Source organism: Diospyros lotus, chromosome 14 (genome assembly GCF_014633365.1).
Source record: "Diospyros lotus cultivar Yz01 chromosome 14, ASM1463336v1, whole genome shotgun sequence".
Taxonomy (NCBI): Eukaryota; Viridiplantae; Streptophyta; class Magnoliopsida; order Ericales; family Ebenaceae; genus Diospyros; species Diospyros lotus.
This window is the reverse complement of record NC_068351.1, coordinates 2,137,352-2,151,991: the sequence shown is the minus strand read 5'-3', so window position 1 is coordinate 2,151,991 and position 14,640 is coordinate 2,137,352. Positions and strand designations below refer to the sequence as shown.

The 14,640-nt window shown below is 33.5% G+C and overlaps 1 protein-coding gene across 1 annotated transcript; it reads left to right on the top strand.

Annotated features, from left to right (window-relative positions):
- The first annotated feature begins 6,338 nt into the window (after window positions 1-6,338).
- On the top strand, window positions 6,339-14,340 carry LOC127790286 (oxysterol-binding protein-related protein 3C-like). The gene is made up of 10 exons (XM_052319699.1): window positions 6,339-6,592; window positions 7,685-7,778; window positions 9,087-9,203; window positions 9,291-9,363; window positions 9,449-9,567; window positions 9,845-9,966; window positions 10,344-10,520; window positions 11,343-11,487; window positions 12,571-12,749; window positions 13,924-14,340. The coding sequence occupies exons 1-10, from the start codon at window positions 6,489-6,491 to the stop codon at window positions 14,171-14,173; spliced, it is 1,380 nt and encodes a 459-aa protein (XP_052175659.1). The 5' UTR covers window positions 6,339-6,488; the 3' UTR covers window positions 14,174-14,340.
- The last annotated feature ends 300 nt before the right edge of the window (window positions 14,341-14,640 follow it).

Below are 14,640 nucleotides of genomic sequence, written 5' to 3'. Positions count from 1 at the left end.
TATTAAAACTAGTGTCAAAGACGTATTTCTTTTGGAATGAGAAATTATTTATTTGATCAAGGAGTATGAAACTTTTCTAAATCTATTAGAATTAAGATTTTTTTAGATAATATTTATCTTATTATTCTCGAGTCCACTAGGATTATAATTTTTTATAGATAATTTTTATTCTTTTTGCGAAACTTTTGAATTTAAGAGTTATCTTGTTTTGTGCTTTGTTCAGGGACCCCTTACTTAAGGTGAAATTTACATGCGAGCTTATAGTCTTTTTTGTCCTTCAGTATAGGTCTCTGGGAGACCCATTTGTCTCTTAGTCTTTGGTTGTTGGATGATTTTCAATCTTTGAGTGGTCTCGACTCCATCTTTTTTGAAAGACCACTTAATAATTTCGATATTCTGTTTATATCATCTCCAAAAAATTATAACTTAATAATTTGCAAAAGACCACAAGGTCTTCGAGCTTCTTAATCTCCTAGAGACCTTACAATCTCTTAGTTTTATTCTCTCCAAAAGACTACAAGGTCTCCGAACTCCTCGTCTCATAGAGACCAAGGTCTCCAGGCTTGAAGGTTTATTAGTTTTCGGTCATAACCTTTTGTATGTTTTCAAAAAAAAAAAAATAGAAATTATCTTGAGTTTTTTCAACCTTTTTATAGAACTTTAGCTATGACACATCAACCTCTAACTTAGAAGATTATATATTTTTTTTAAATTTTTAAATTTATATTAAAAAATATCTATGCCGCTAGGTGTTAAAATTTTCAAAATAACAATAATCCCTTCTTATTTCAATCTCCCTTATCATCTTTTCTCTCTCCTATCTTTCTTTATCCTTATTTAATGACGACAATGCTTTCTCTATTCTTCCTTTCCTTGATGACAGTAATGATAGTAATAGTAATGGTGATATTCCCCATTCTTCAACACCTAGTTCGATTTTTGCCCTTATCCAGAGTCAGTCCTGAATTTTTTAAGGTCTGGGACAAATGTTTTCAAATGTGCCCTTTATACATATTAAATAAAAAAATAAAAAGTATTAATTAATTAATTTTATTAAAATTATAAAAATTTACAAAACATAAGAAAAAATAATTTAGAACCTCATTAAAACCTTATTTGGAAAAAATTCAATGAGACAAAATTCCAAATGAAGGAAAAAGAGTACCTTGTATTGTAAATATTACATTAAAAAACGAAAACAACATATTTGAGTCTATATACTTCATCCCAAATCTCCGTAAGTATTTCTTGATTTGATCAATCTTCATTTCATTTAGGGTTGTCAAAAAATATCAAAAAACTGGTGAACTAGACCAAACCAGACCAAACCATGCATTTTGGATTGGTTTTATGGTTCAATGATTAGGTTCTAATTCTAAAAAATTAAGAACCAATATATTTAGTTTGGTTACTGTTTTTTTTTTTTTTCAAACCATGATTCGAACTGAACCGGAATCGATATTATACTTATATATATTATAATTTTTTGAGTATATATATATATATACATATGCATAAATAGTATCACTTTTTATGAAACTAACAGGATTCATGAACTCTTTTATTTCTAACCTTTTATGCGCTATTGCTATACTAAATAGTCGATGTAATCTCATTTGATGAGATAGTCTATGAATTATTTTGTTATACTTTTACTTCAAGACTTGAAGTATTAATGAAGTTATGGGTTTATTTTAATTAACAAATTTGTTTGTAATTTCATATTTTGCGAAAATGTTTAGAAGTTAAATATTAATTGGATATAACCGAAATCGAACTGAAACCGGTCCGGTGTGACGGATTGGTCATGACTTGGTTTTATATATGTAATGATTCGATTACGATTCTTATTTTTTTGGAACTTTTAAAAATGGTTCAGTTACTGGATTCTTATAGAATCGAACCAATCCTAACCATTGACAACTCTACTTTTATCCTCCACAATTAATCGAAATAAAAACAATCATCACATGTACCAACAAAATAAAAATAGCAATGAAATCTTCTTTTCACATGGTATAAGTGGCAACTTCTTTTGTTCATTTTTTTTTTTAATTTTTATACACATATATACATAAAATTTAAAAAAATATTGTGCCCCCTCACTTGTGGGCCTTGGGCTGTGGCCCTGGTAGCCCTGGCCTAGGGCCAGCTCTGTCCTTATCTAACCTTTACTCATTTTCTTGACATCGAGGCTCGCCTTTGCTTAATCTAAGGATTTTTTTGAGATTATTTGAATATGTAATGTTATTTCTGGATAATTCGTTGAAAATCTTCTAAGTATTTTGGAATTAAGATAAAAAAACTCAAGTCAGTTAACAATAGTTTAATTAATTTAAGTTTTTATTGAATATATAGGAGCTAGATAGGAAATTTATGTTTATTTTCTTTACAAATTTTATCTTGGAGGTTGTGGTCCCATTATTAATAATAATGACATTAAAACATGAAAATTATATAACTAGTTCAAATTAAGTTGTAAAAGATTCAATTTTAGGCATCAATCAAGATCATGATTCAAACTCCGATTGTGAAAGTTGGATTTGTCAAACCAACACAAATCCCATTTTCATATCTCAAGATTGAGTCTCAATCCTAATCGATGTTTGAGATTGACTATGCAAGTGAGATTTGTGGAATCAATTTGTCCCAATTGTTGATAATGACTTGGTAAAACTAGACGAAGAAGACAGACTCCATGAGATCATTATCACATAGTTCATTTTTAGTTTGTGCCCATTAATATTTATTTTTTAAAATGAGAAAGATAAGAGAGAAAATGGAAAGAAGAATGAGAAGAAAGAAATTAAAGGGATCGAAAGTAGGGTAAAATTGTTAATTTACCTTATTACTTAATCGATTGTGGAATTGTTTGTAATTTCTTAAACTAGAAAGGAAATCTCTATACACGGGCCAAATCTCAAGGGATGGTTACACAACAACCACTCCTTAAGCATGACATAATTACAAATACCTCTCTAATAGTTTGAGAAATTATAGATTTTATTATTGTTAAAAAGTAAGGTAAATTAATAATTTTACCTTATATTTTTCTCTCTTACCATTTTCTTCCCTCATCTTTCTCTATTATATCTCTTATTCTAAAAAATAAATGTTTGTGGCCACAAACCAAAGATACGAGCCCGAATGATAATATAATATGGAGCCTAATACAAAGTTATTGAATAAATAAATAAAATGAATAGAGGTAAGATAAGGTTAAGGAGCTAGCTAGGTGGAACCCAAGTTGGTATTGGATTTACGAGAAAGGGAAAAAAAGAAGAAGAAGATAATGAAGAAAATACTGTTGCTATTTTCGCTACCACCATCAATGTTAGAGAAGGAGAAAAGAAATAAGAATGAATGAATCAGCGCCCATTATTGGTATTTTTTTTTTTTAAATTTTAACCCTTGAGGGTTTACTAACAAAATGTTAAACTTCAATGAAGGTTTCTATATTTTTCAAATTAAAAGGGTTTGAGTAATTATATCAAATTTAAGAGGTAGTAAATATAATTTACCCTAATATATTTAAAGCCTTAATTCTCAAATATCAATATCTCATTCCAACCTAAACCCTTAAACCAACTTTTTTTTCAAACCAATTAAGTCCTTAAGTGTAAGGCTACCACAATAACCATAACCACTAAGTATCATTCCTAGCAAGTTTAAAAGTAACTTCATACTAAATATAGATAGTTTAATATTTCTATACCTAACTCTGACTCAAAGATGTTGTCTTTTGAAAAAATCACTTGTCAAAAGGACTAGTTGGAATAGAATAAAGGTGTTAGGGAATTTCATCATTTCAAAGTCAATGTGTTGTTTCTGCATTTCTATCTCTACTTCCCATCCAGAAGAGCAAGTTATGAAAGGAGCAACAATTTTTGGATGAAAAAGTTGGGTCTCATTTGCACATTTATGGGTTTGACCTTTTAGATTTGGAGCCATATCTTATTGTGTACGGGATCTCTTGGCTATTTGTGAATAATTGAATTTTGTCCCAAAGGGTTTGGAGCGATAGAGGATCAATAAGAAGATTGTAGGCTAGACTTGTTATGTGCGTGGATTAAGTCATTCAATAGGATCTTTTTCCATGTGTGAGCATGTGCATTCATCATACCTACACTGAGGATCTGTTCAATTTCATGTTTTAATAGCTATAGATTTAGTTTAGAAGGCATGTAGCAATATTTTTTTATAATATTCTTTATATGGTTATAATAAAATCGAACCAAGCCGACTTGAGTTTTGCTAAGCTTAGGCTTGGTTCATGAGTCAATTTCTAACGAGGTTGAGCTCAAAGCTTGACTTGAGCTCAGGCTTAGCTTATCAAAAGATTGATGAGTTGAGCTCGGGCTCACCAAAATTTGTTATTTTGTTTAAACTTAATTTGTTATTTTACTTTATTAGATATACATATATTATATTATGTTAAATGATTAAATTAATATATAATAATTTTAAACATATTCAAATTAATTATATTGTTATAATTTAAAATTTGATAATTTTATGTTAAATAATATATTTTTACAATTATAAATAAATATATTAATATATTTATAAACAAGTTTGTTTATGAATTATTCACAAACTTCTAATTGAACATGTTTACGAGCTTCTAATTGAGTCTATTAGTATTCACGAACCTCAAATCGAATATTTTCACGAGATTTGATGAGTCAATTTTTACTGAGATCAAACTTGAGTCGTTTATAAACCTGACTTTAAATTTAGATTCAAACTCGTCTTGTTTACTTTAGCGAATGAACTCGAATGAATTTTTGTTGAGTTAAGCACCTAACTATTCGAGAATGGCTTGGCTCATTTATGACCCTAGTTCTTTTGTTTAATATATTATATAAACATGCACAAGTTTGGAATCTTTATTTATTAATGACGAGATTAGTGTTTAAAATTTAAGCACTAATTTTTTTTTTCTAAGAGGTTATTTGGCTCACCTCTTCTTTCAAGAGCTTTTAAGCTGCTAAGATTTTAAATTGTGTAAAGTTTAAAAATTAGATAGCGTTTCAGCTGATAACGTATTTAAATAAATATGATTTTAAACTATGAGTTAATAGTTATATGTTTGGTTTAAAAAAATTAATAAGTTATCAGAATTTGACAGAAAGATGAAAATAGATATATTGTTAAATAATGTAAATAAAATTCATAAAAATACTAAATTTTAATAAAGATATTAAATATATTAATTCAATATATATGTTAAATATATATATATACACACATATATACACACACACAAAGGAAGGGGCAATGAACAGAGGATGCGGTGGGGGCGATGGAGAGATGAGGCATCACTGAAGGCAATGGGTGACGACGATGCAGATAGATAGAGGGCGGCAAACGACGAGGATGGTGATGGCAATTGCAAAAGAAATTGGTTTGGCTAGAGGCGGCGACTGAAGATGGCTGTGGTGACGACAACGAAAGAAGGTAGAGGGATGAAGAATGGGGTTTGGTTAGAAATATGTATTTTGTTTAAGAGTAAATTAAATATTTCCTTGGTCAACTCAAAACACTCACATGAGCTTATTTGAAAAAATATGAAGAGAGGTAGAACGTTTAAGTTTTTAAAAGTTGCCAAACGTATCAAAAAATAAATTACATAACTTATAAGCTAATTCAATAGCTTATAAGTGGTGAAATAGTAAGCTAAATACCTTCTACAGAAAATTGCTACTTTACCCGATTACCAAGAAAGAAAGTAACCGAAAAGGGTGCAAATGATAAAAATGCCGCTAACCCATTTGCAAATTTGCTTCACCTGCTCGTCCCATTGCCATTTCTAGCAATCGTCTTCCTCTCGCCGCCTTCACCTCACCTCATGTTGATCGCTGCTGCATCTTCTTTATCTGTAGTTAAAAATGAGGATGTAGTGGCATGAGGCGAGGCGATTGTTAGAGGTGACCATGAAAAAGGGAGAGAGAGGAGAGATGAGAGAGGAGATGGCTATGGAAATGGCAGGTGAAATAAATTTAATTTTGGATGAGGGGTAGTTTTATCATTTGCACCATTGATTATCCCAGTAGTTGAGGGCGAGCACGAATTGCTCCAAAAGAGGCCTTAGACTGTTGTAAATTTCATACTCAAACCTTGATCATAGATTTCGTAATTTAACTCTCCTACAAAAATTTTAAAACTGAGATGCAAAAATTTATGGGTGAGAAATTTCACCTTTTGCTCGCAAAGTAGCAAAATTCCCCTAAAAATGGGTCTGTTTGTCTTTTACTTCAAATCAAAGATCCCGCCAACGGGCATCCTTCCATTTCATCGCTGTAACCTCATTATTATATAATTACAATACGCAATAAATAATCACAAACCTCTGTGCCCCTCTCTCTCTCTCTCTTATCTTGCTGCGTGTCTTCTTCGTTCAGATCTGCGTTGCTCTGCGTGCCGAGTGACTCGAATTCGGATCGCCCACTGTTCCTACAGTTCGATCTTCTTAGGGATTGGGAGAAATGACTCCCCCGGATCACAAAAAGCAAGGAGGAGGCGGTTTCTTCTCATCGATCGCCTCCAGTTTATCCAATTTCGGCAGCGCTATGCACAAATCAGTCAACGGGTATTTTGCGTCCTTCCACTCAGTTCTCCGCTATTTTTATTGCTCAGTTCCGCTGTTTTTTTTATGAATTTGAAATTGTTGGAAGGCTGTGCTTTCAAGTTTATTGGAATTCATAAAATTCTAGACTGGAAGGAGAATAAGAAGAAGAAATAACTCAGATGCTGCAGCTGTTGTGGTTAATTTTTTGGGACTTGTATTCTAAATTATTTGTCGGAAGGATCCATATAACTGGACCAAATTAGTTGAAATATGTTTAGTTGACTTGAGCTGTTAAGTAGAGATATAGATATTCTAAACCTGTTAGTTTCTCTACTTATTTACACCTAGTGGGTGCTCATCAGGTTGTTGGCACCAAAAAAATTGAACCTGAAAAGAATGTTTAAGAAGAGAAAATTTATTTCTGTGTAGTACTCATCCCGAGTTCCAAGTATGGCTGTACAACCTGAATGACGGAGGGGAAGGTGGAAGATAAATAATCAATGTGACTGGTTGAAGGTAGAGGGGAGCTATCATGCCAGAAAGAATCTCTCTTACCTGTATAGAATGTTGGAACTTGACCTTAATTTATTTTACTTTGATAATGTCTATGATGCTGTTTTCTCTTGTTCAGGAATTTCAGCTAGCAATTTTTACTAGTTGACCATGTTTATGGATGCATGTTGTATATGTTGTGCTAACTCTTCCATTTTGTTTGCTCACTTGTTTGTCATCGGATTTCATGCACAATTCTTGATCTTGTGCTTAATTCTTCCACTAAGAGGGCAATAGAGCTTTTTGAGTAGCATATGCCAAGAGTGAAGTGTCTGAAAGCTTTTTCATGGATGCTGGGGTCTTTGCTATTGATATATGTATTGCATCATTAAGAATTCCTAAAATATTTTATTCTGCCCCGCTTTGAGTATCGCTATAAGTTGTGATACAGTTCATTCCCTGAAATTCTTTTGCACACCTCCCTATCATCACATATGCACGATGGGGGAGCTGAGTAATGCCAGTCAGAAAATATGAAGTGTCACATATTCATGGTCTCTTAACTTCATGTGCTGAAGAATCTGGTTTTCATGACCTGCTGGTGTTTTTTTTCTCCTCCAGTTTGTTGGGGTATGAGGGCCTGCAAGTTATAAATCCCGAAGGTGGTACCGAAGATGCAGAAGAGGAAGCACAGAGAGGAAGATGGAAGCTGGAGGTGCCTATTGTTTTCTCTTTCATTTTATATCACTGGTGCAAGTTTTGCCTTGTTACCTATCGAATTTTCTGCTTCATTTTATCATTTCCATGGCCTTTTGTGTTTGTTAGAATACTCATAAGTTTATTTAAATATTTAACTAGGTTGATAAGAATACTCATATTTTTATTTAAATATTTAACTAGGTTGATTAGTATAATCCAAGGCCATTGGGCATCATGAATTGCACATTTGTGTGTACCTAAGTAGTTAAACCAAATTGATAAGCATAATCCAGGCCATTAGGCATCAAGAGCGGTGACGTGTATGTGTGCACATCTGTATTTAAATATTTAACTAAATTGATAAGTATAATCCAGGCTATTAGGCATCATAAATTGCAATATGTACTCATGCAGTGAGTATTTAAATATTCACCTAGATTAATGTAATTCATGACTATTAGGAATCATGGCTTGCAATAATTACTTGTGTATGTGGATTCTGATTGTCAAATGTTATGCATGAAAGAAAAATTATTTGTTGATGAGAGCTGATATCCAGTTTTCTTCGTATTCACTTTAACATGCATCATTGCCCATACTTGATTGTTAGTAAATCTAGGCAGGCTTTTATTTTTTTCCCCTTTTGTATATCAGTTACCCCTCTTTGTCCTTGTCTTTTCTTGTTGGTGAAGAAAAGACATCCTTGAATCCAAACCATCACTTCTGCACATGTTTACTCAAATATATATGCACACACATTCTAAACACTCTCGTTAATTCTTATATATGATTGGTAAATCTTGATGGGTGGACTCAAGATCCTAAAGAGGGAGCACAAAGGGTGAGATGGAAGGTGTAATACCTTGTTTTTCCCTCGCAGTTCTTTATACTGATTCAAGTTTTCTTTGTTCCTTTCTCTGTTTTCTATTTTATGCCTTATCATGAATTTCTGTGTATTTTAGTAGGCTTGCTAGAGAAATTTTAAGATTTTTAATATTATTGTTTGAGGCAGTTAAGTATTGTTGAACAAATTATTTATGTGTATAATGTTGTGCATTATGGAGAAGAGTATTTATTGAGGATAACTATTATATTCTGGATATGTTCCGTTGACTTTATTGCTGTCCATCTCTCTCCCTCTCAACAAAATTAAGGCAGATCTGTCTGTCTTTTTTTTAATCTTGTTTTTCTTTCTTTTATATCTGTGACACTGCTCTTTTTTTCTTTTTTATCTGGCCCTACCATGTAAACTTCAAGCCATCTCTTCTACAATCTGTTTTTTATTTTAATTTTTTCACACTATCTCTATTTTATTGCTTCCCAGGATCGTGACAGTTATTGGAAGATGATGCAAAAATATATAGGCTCTGACATCACATCAATGGTGACACTACCAGTTCTTATTTTTGAACCAATGTCAATGGTTCAGAAAATGGCAGAGGTTTGTGTTAGTTGTATATGTATGCATTACATACTTTCTTTGATGTTGCTACACTCGCTTGATATCCATGTTTGTAAAAATGTACAGCTGATGGAATATTCCCACCTTTTGGATTTGGCTGATCAGTGTGATGATCCCTGCATGCGATTGGTGTATGCTTGTAAGAGTTGCTTTGCCCCATCTCTCCTCTCTCCCTTTTTTGCTGGTCCATTTCCTGGTATGAGATTAATTGTTTCCCATTGCAGCATCCTTCTTTATATCAGTCTATTATGCCTTCCAAAGAACATGGAAGCCATTTAATCCAATACTTGGTGAAACTTATGAAATGGTCAATCATGGAGGCATTACATTTATTTCAGAGCAGGTGAGCTTAAGTGCCTCTCTACATGATATGTTTTCTTTGTTTGTGTTTGGTTTTCACGATTCCTTTTGACTATGGCCTAGTGGCAACTTTCGCTTTGTGCCGTTTTTAGATTTAGACTAGATTGAATAGTGAAACTTTGCTATTAATCAACATTATTGCAATTATAACTTTAATCAGTATCCTTAGTCTCATCTCTTTTTTCTTTCTTTTGACTTAAAAAATTGCATTATAATACTATGCACAATAACAACTGTCCTCCAATGAATTTTGCTTTCAGGTTAGCCATCACCCTCCAATAAGTGCTGGGCATGCTGAAAATGACCATTTTATTTATGGTATAACTTCAAAAGTGAAGACCAAATTTCTCGGGAACTCACTTGAAATCTATCCTCTTGGAAGGTATGAGTTTCGGTTTTGTCAATCTCAATTTATAGTTCTATTATTTAGTATCTATACTTTGTAGCAGTTATAGAATTTATTATATTAGGCTTTAGGCTTTGCTCTATATACATGTTTAACAAGATGAGAGGCCGGTATCACTTCCCCACCCCCTCTATCATTTAACCACTCAACAAATGTGTGTGTGATTTTTAACTTTATTTTTGAGACCCAACCCCACATAATGGGATAAAAGCTTGATATGTTGTTGTTGTTTAGGGTTTAGGGTGGTGGTGGTTGTTGAAATTTTATCTATTTGTTGCAGTTGTCCTTTTCAAATCTTTGTGGTGAAAAATGCACTCAACCATTAACTCACTTATCAATAAATGCATATGCAGGACGAGGGTAACCCTGAAAAGAGATGGTGTGGTTCTAGATTTGGTGCCACCTGCAACAAAAGTTAACAATCTGATATTTGGACGAACCTGGGTTGATTCACCTGGTGAAATGATCTTGACAAACTTGACCACAGGGGACAAAGTTGTGCTGTATTTTCAGCCATGTGGTTGGTTTGGGTATGATGTCATTACTTCAATTGTAATTGTCAATTTCCTCTGTTATATGACTTATATTTAACATGAATGTATGCTGCCTTTTTATTTTGTTTTTTTAAATAAGTCTTTGCTGTTTTTAATGATCACAGCTGCATGCAGGGGATTTTTGTTCCTGATGTGAGGTCGCCAATATACTAGATAATCTCTGATTCATCTATTTAGTCAATCCTTTCCGTTTTCTTTGTTACTAATTTAGCACGTGTCCATAAGGTGCTGTATATGCCACTGCTTTGAGCTATGTGTCTACAAGGTACTGAATGTGCTTCTTATATGGTTGAATGACCAATCTAGAGTGGCACGTGTCCTTTGGCTTTTATATTTAGTAAGGGTATAACTTGTAGAGCTAACTGCCAACAGTCAAGAACTACTTTTTTTTTTTTACCTTCTTCACCTCTAACTATTCATTCAGAGTCAGCAAGAGCAATCTGTGTTAACTGAAATATATAAACTTCGGACAAGAAAGGTGGTTGATGAAGCTGATTATGACCACCAGCATTTGACGCTCAGAGGAGTCGTAGTCTTCTTAGAGGGGCTTCCAAGTCAGCTAGAAGTTGTTCTATTTATCTCCTTTTCTCTACTACATCTATTAGTAATGAAAAATTAGAAAAGTAAATGCGTAATTGTTGTTTGTTTTTCTTTGGCCAGGGGGTGGGGTGGGGATTTCAGTCTAACTTTGATTTGGGGATTTCTGTCCAATTAGTTTACTTTTACTTTTGGAATATTATCTGAAGTTCTTGAATATTTTTGTTTTCATGCCTGTATACATATCTGTTTTGGATGCAGTGCTGGTCGCTATGAAGTGGATGGTTATGTGTATAATGCGGCTGAAGAACCAAAGATATTGATGACTGGGAAATGGAATGAGTCAATGAGTTATCAGCCTTGTGATGTAGAAGGGGAACCCTTACCAGGCACTGAACTGAAAGAGGTTGGTGCATTAACTTTCTTGCTTAGCTGCATCAATCTCCTTTTAAAGCAGGAGTGGTAAAAAGAATTTCCATCAAGAAAGTTAAGATGATTCATCTGCCTGATCAAATACCATAACTTAAAAGCAAAAGTGGTAAATCGAATTTCCAGAGTACTCTACAATTGATTCATCTGTCACATCACTTTATGTGCATTTGAGAATAAGTTAGCTGTCATCACTAATGTATATTGGCTGGTCAATTTTTGTGGCCGACCATAAAATTGTTATACATTCTACATGTCCTACTTATAGATAGAGGGACTGCAGACTAGGCTTGTGTGGCCTTTTCTGGTGCAAAGTTGAGGGGTTGATATGGCATATAGGCCTACCTAAAGTCTGGAGAATAGAGAACTGATAAATGAATGACTAAAATTCTTTAAAGAGAAGTTCATCTAGCACATTCTGAATCCCCTTCACGGAGTGAATTATTGTTGCAGGAAAAGGCTACGATGGAAGTTCATATGGTTAGCACACTCCGAAAGGAGAATGTGACAAGTATAAGCCCCTTAATGGAGTGATTTTATAGGTGTGTGAATCTGCAGAAGACCTGAAAGTCCATTATTCAAATACCAAAACAATTTGTTTGGGAGAGCATTATGTGGAAATTCAGCTTAATTCTAAAGTTATTTTTCATCTAGAAAAGAAAAAAGGAAGAAAAGGCTTAGATTTTATGTTGGACAATTGCAATTTACATTGGTTCCAAGTGTTGTTTGTCACGTTGATTGTCTTGCTCTCCTTGGACTGGTCTGGAAATTGATGCAAATAGATTATTAAGTTGGATATCACCCTACTCCATGACATATTTTTGTAGTCAGCCTCAAAAGAGTATAAAAGGCATTGAAATTTGAAATTTGACATATTTTTGCATATTTTAGCATGCTGTCATTGTTGTGGTGTCTATGTTATAAGAGCCATATAACATCTTTAATGACTTTTTTTTTTGACTGGAAAGTTTTTCAAATTGCTGGTAGTTAAGCTGGTGAACAAATTATTTAATTGCAAACAACACTGACTGGCAATTGTTCTGATGCTTCTACTTTGCAGGTATGGAGACTTGCTGAAGTTCCTGAAAATGACAGATTTCAGTACACATATTTTGCGCACAAGATAAATAGCTTTGACACTGCACCTAAGAAGTTACTGGCATCAGATTCTCGTTTGCGTCCAGATAGATATGCACTTGAGAAGGGTGACTTATCCAAAGCTGGTTCAGAAAAGAGCAGGTCTCTCTCTCTCTCTCTCTCTCTATATATATATATATATATATAAATGCACATACACATAGTTAATGTATACGGTGCACATGCTTATTGGCAACCTAAAATATACACATGGATCAGAACTAGAAAGAAAAAGAAGGGCCAGAATATAGAATTTCAAATGCAACATGTCTATGGCATCTCGGGACGAAATTTTTTCCTGATTTGAATTTTAGTCTTTTCCTTTTGTTTGAAGTCTGAAATTGCTGGGAACATTTTATAATTTTTCCAGTTGACATTTGGATTTAGGATACTGGGGATATTTGGGTCACAAAGTTACTGGTTAGATAGTACTATTGATTCTTATATGGAGCTCCTCTTGTGCTAGGGCATTTCAGTTAAGGTTTTGTACTTTTCTCATTCTGGAGTCCTAGACTTCTGGTAGGGTTAGAATATCAATATACATGCGAACTTTCTTTTCAATAGGGAGATGAGTAATGAGGATTATTAGATTTTGTTTTTTGTAAAGTTGCCAAATCCTTGCAAGGGTCAAGCATCTGCTTTCCTCTTCTCTATTTGTTTTCTCCACGTGATACTGTTCATTTCGGCAGGCCATATCCTCTTTAATCAAGGATAAATGGTTCCTAGTGGCTTGCCATATCTCCTGGCCTTTGATTTAAACCAATCTCCAAAAGCAGAAAAAAACCACTATTTTGAGAATTCTTGCTCTCACTATTTCAAAATACAGCAAGCTGCCACTTTTGAAATTCAAACCAATATCACGCTTCTTTATTTGCAAGCTTCTTCTACCAAATATAACTCAACCCTTGAATTTGCCATATAACAAAATACCAGCAATCGGGCCTTAGGCCCAGTCTTCATTCCTGTGCATGCATGCCTTCTGATCTTTAGATGATTTTGATGGGTCTTGTTGACTCAGCATCTGGTAATTTGATTCTCATTACCAGCACACATAGTATACTTTGAAATTCAGTTTCTTTGAGGCTTCTTTCTGGTCCCATTTGCTTAAAGGCAATGCGACCTGCAACACAAGAACTTGCAAATTTGAGAGTGGCTCCATATTAATAAGAGTCAGCAGCCCAATTACTTACTTAGAAGTTAACTTTGCTCGTCAAGTACCACAGAAACTAGAGTTTTGATGATGGCCAGTTTTGTTTTGTTTGGTTTTCTCACTCAGCCTGGAGGAGAGACAGCGCGCCGAGAAGAGAATGAGAGAGACAAGGGGTGAACAATTTACTCCAAGATGGTTCGATCCATCAACTGAAATCGCCACTACACCATGGGGTGACTTAGACATTTATGAGTACAACGGCAAATACGAGGAGTATCGCGCAGCTACGAGTAGTAGCTCCGACAGCATTCAACAGACTGACTTCAGTTCAACAGAGTTCAATCCTTGGCAGTATCCAGACTTGGCCGCAGAATGACATGTACATTATGGTTGTTTGGGTTTGTGTTTTTGGATAGCAATTGGGTGTTTATTTCTCTCCTTTCAGTGTGAGCTTGAGAAATTTTTTACATGTAGCTGCTGCAAGTTCGTTGTATTCACATCACATCATTCAATCTGTTATAAATACCAAATGAGCTTTTGAAATACTAGTACTAAAATCAATTTGAATATTAAATTAAATTAGAAATAATTAATCTGCCCACCTCTAAAATTAGATTTTAGTCTAATAATTAATGTTCATTCCTAATTAATTGTGATGAAATTAGAAAGTGTTAAAAGTTTTTAAATAAAATTAAAGCTTTTAATAATATGTTAAAATTTAGGGTTAATTATGAAAATAATTTATTTTTTTTGTGAATTTATCATTTTATTTAATTCTTTTTAATTTTGACAATTAGATCTAAATTAGTTTAATTGAGTATAATTTTATCTATTAATTTAGAA

Coding starts and splice junctions, on each gene's coding strand:
- LOC127790286 (XM_052319699.1), top strand. CDS start 6,489: ATGACTCCCCCGGATCACAAAAAGCAAGGAGGAGGCGGTTTCTTCTCA. Junction 9,364..9,448: donor CATGCGATTGGTGTATGCTT/GTAAGAGTTGCT, acceptor TTCCCATTGCAG/CATCCTTCTTTATATCAGTC. Junction 11,488..12,570: donor CAGGCACTGAACTGAAAGAG/GTTGGTGCATTA, acceptor TCTACTTTGCAG/GTATGGAGACTTGCTGAAGT.